Genomic DNA, 3,200 nt, shown 5'->3' with positions numbered 1-3,200 from the left:
AGGAACCCCGTGTCCTCAACCCTTCTTGTCAAACGCATCAATCATGGTTGCTAGTTAAATGATCAAACACGGCTACAAGCCGGGGAAAGGGCTCAGAGCATCTTTACAAGGCATTACAGAACATATCACTTTGACTACCGGTGAGAAATTCTTTGGTGTCGGTTTTTGAGCTACAGAAGCCGACATAAAATGGGCAAATAAGCATAAGAACGATGGGTAAGTTCTGCCTCAGCCAGTTCCGCATCTCGCCAGAACGTGCCGAAGAAATTGAGGATATATGTGGGGCAATGAGGCAAATGTTGTATGAGGATCATATGGTCCAGCCGGGTGAAGGCTCAAGCACTGCTATGGTGTAATATATGGGGCCCAACGCCAAGATTCAAAATTGGAAGGCTACTCCATTCCCAGTCAGGCGGGAATCCCGGTAGTTCAGTTTTGCCATCTTTTCTGCATTCCGAGTTATATCAGGGTGTAACTCGAATGTTTTTAGTTTATTGTCTTTTAAATTCCGATGTAAACCCTTCTATCTTCAAATTTACTGAAATGAAATCAATATTTCATCGTCTATGAATCTCTCTCTTTATTTTTCTAATTTTTGTTATTTTTCTTATCTCTATTTTTAGTTCTAATAATGCGGACTTAAATAACATGATATACTTGCGAACTTCATGCCCAGATCCTAAAACACTGTCTAAGTGTGAAATAATGAATCAAGAACCAGAATATGATGAAGATGAGGCTTTAAGGAAAATAAACCGAGCACTGGAACAATTTGAGAATAAGCCTAAGCCAAACTTATATGAAACTGAGCTGGTTAATTTGGGTAGTTCAGAAGAGGTCCAGGAAACCATGATAAGCATTCACACTGATGAAAGAACTAGGGATACATTGATCCAACTTTTGTTTGAATTCAAAGACGTGTTTTCCTGGTCCTATGATTATATGCCAGGATTGAGTGTTGATTTAGTAGTGCACAAATTGCCAACTTACCCCGATTATCCCCCTGTCCAACAAAAATAAGAAAGTTTAAAACAAACATCAGTGACAAGATCAAAGAGGAAGTCACCAAACAGTTGAAAGCGGGTGTGATCCGAGTGGTCCAATATACCACATGGTTGGCTAATGTGGTCCTAGTGCCAAAGAAAAATGGGAAAACCCGAGTGTGTGTTGATTATCGAGATTTGAACAAAGCAAGCCCCAAGGACAAATTTCCATTACCAAACATCCACATCCTTGTTGACAACTGTGCCAAACATGAGATACAGTCTTTCGTGAATTGTTATGCTGGGTATCATTAGGTTTTGATGGATGAAGAAGATGCAGAAAAGAAGGATTTCACCACACCTTGGAGTACTTACTACTATAGGGTCATGCCGTTCGGTTTAAAGAACGTCGGGGCAACTTACATGAGAGCTATGACAGCCATTTTTCATGGCATGATGCACCAGGAAATTGAGGTGTATGTGGATGATGTGATAATTAAATCCAGAATGCAGGATGATCATGTGCGAGATTTGAGAAAGTTCTTTGAGCGCCTGTGTAAGTATGACTTGAAGTTGAATCCAGCTAAATGTGCATTTGGAATACCACCTAGGAATCTTTTGGTGTTTATAGTCAGTCGGAGAGGCATCGAGTTAGATCAAAGAAAGTTAAAGTAAATTCAGGATTTTCCACCTCCGAAAACCAAGAGAGAGGTTATAATTCTGCTGGGTAGGTTGAATTACATCAGAAGGTTCATTGCTTAGTTGACTTCCACATGTGAGCCCATATTTAAGTTGTTAAAGAAAGATGCGGCGATTAGATGGACAGATGAGTGTCAAGAAGCTTTCGACAAAATCAAAGAATATCTGTCGAATCCTCCAGTGTTGGTTCCACCTGAACCTGGAAGGCCTTCGTTCTTGTACTTGACAGTGTTGGAGAATTCTTTTGGATGTGTTCTCGGGCAACATGATGTGACCGGGAAGAAAGAACAAGCCATATACTATTTGCGCAAGAAGTTCACTAGTTATGAAGCCAAGTACACTTTGCTGGAAAGAACTTGGTGCACCTTAACTTGGGTCGCTCAGAAACTTAGGCATTACTTGTTGGCCTATACCACCTATCTCATAACCATATTGGATCCTTTGAAGTACATATTCCAAAACCCGATGCCCACAGGGAGGCTAGCAAAATGGCAAATCATGCTCACCGAGTTTGACATAGTCTATGTAACCCGCATGGCGATTAAAGCTCAAGCCTTGGCGGATCACCTATCTGAGAATCCTGTTGATGATGAATATCAACCTTTAAGTACCTACTTTCCGGACAAGGAAGTAAATTCAGTTGAGGTAACTCCAGAAGACACCAATGCTTGGAAAATGTTCTTCCACAGAGCTGTAAATGCAAAAGGTGTCGAGATTTGGGCAATTTTGATTTCGCCCATTGGTCAGCACTATCCGGCCACAGCCCGACTTCGGTTTTTCTGTACAAAAAACATTGTCGAGTATGAAGCCTGCATTATAGGCATGAACATGGCAATCGATCAGGATGTGGAAGAATTTTTAATCATGGGAGATTCCTACTTGATTATTCGACAAGCTCAAGGTGAATGGGAAACTCGGGATATCAAGCTTATCCCATATAGGAAACATGTGGAAGATCTTAGCAAATGGTTCAAGTCTGTTGAATTTAGGTACATCCCTCTATTCCACAATGAGTTAGCTGACGCGTTAGCTACTTTGGCCTCGATGCTGCCATATCCGGGTAATGTCCACATTGACCCACTAGAAATCAAAATTCGAGAACGACATGGTTACTGTAATACAATTGAGATGGAACCACATGTTCATCCATGGTATCATGATTTAAAAAGATTTTTGAAAACAAAGGAATATCCCGAGCAAGCCAGTGGAGACCAAAAGAGAACCATTAGAAGGCTCACTAGTGGTTTCTTCTTGAGCGAAAAAGTCTAGTATAAAAGGACTTCAGATCTGAACCTTTTAAGATGTGTGGATGCCTAAGAGGCTGGAAGAATCATGAATGACGTGCACGCAGGAGTGTGTGGGCCACATATGAATGATACGTCCTTGCAAAAAAAATCCATCGGGCAGGTTATTACTGGATGACCATGGAAATTGATTGCTTCAGTTTTGTACGAAAGTGTCATTAGTGTCAGGTACACGGCGACTTCATTCATGCACCGCCTTCAGAATTGGATCTTA

The 3,200-nt window shown here is 41.2% G+C and overlaps 1 protein-coding gene across 1 annotated transcript; it reads left to right on the top strand.

The window, feature by feature from the left end:
- Positions 1-212: 212 nt before the first annotated feature.
- LOC138869004 (uncharacterized) lies at positions 213-2,951 on the top strand. The gene is made up of 4 exons (XM_070146590.1): positions 213-352; positions 624-966; positions 1,299-1,613; positions 1,776-2,951. The coding sequence occupies exons 1-4, from the start codon at positions 213-215 to the stop codon at positions 2,949-2,951; spliced, it is 1,974 nt and encodes a 657-aa protein (XP_070002691.1).
- The last annotated feature ends 249 nt before the right edge of the window (positions 2,952-3,200 follow it).

The sequence above is a fragment of the Nicotiana sylvestris genome, chromosome 5 (genome assembly GCF_000393655.2).
Source record: "Nicotiana sylvestris chromosome 5, ASM39365v2, whole genome shotgun sequence".
NCBI classification, from domain to species: domain Eukaryota; kingdom Viridiplantae; phylum Streptophyta; class Magnoliopsida; order Solanales; family Solanaceae; genus Nicotiana; species Nicotiana sylvestris.
This window is presented reverse-complemented; position numbering and strand designations above follow the sequence as displayed.

Excerpts from the sequence above, each read along its gene's own strand:
- LOC138869004 (XM_070146590.1), top strand. The coding sequence starts at position 213 with ATGGGTAAGTTCTGCCTCAGCCAGTTCCGCATCTCGCCAGAACGTGCC. Across the intron at positions 353-623 it reads GGCTCAAGCACTGCTATGGT|TTCTAATAATGCGGACTTAA; the intron begins GTAATATATGGG and ends CTCTATTTTTAG. Across the intron at positions 967-1,298 it reads CAGGATTGAGTGTTGATTTA|GTTTTGATGGATGAAGAAGA; the intron begins GTAGTGCACAAA and ends GGGTATCATTAG.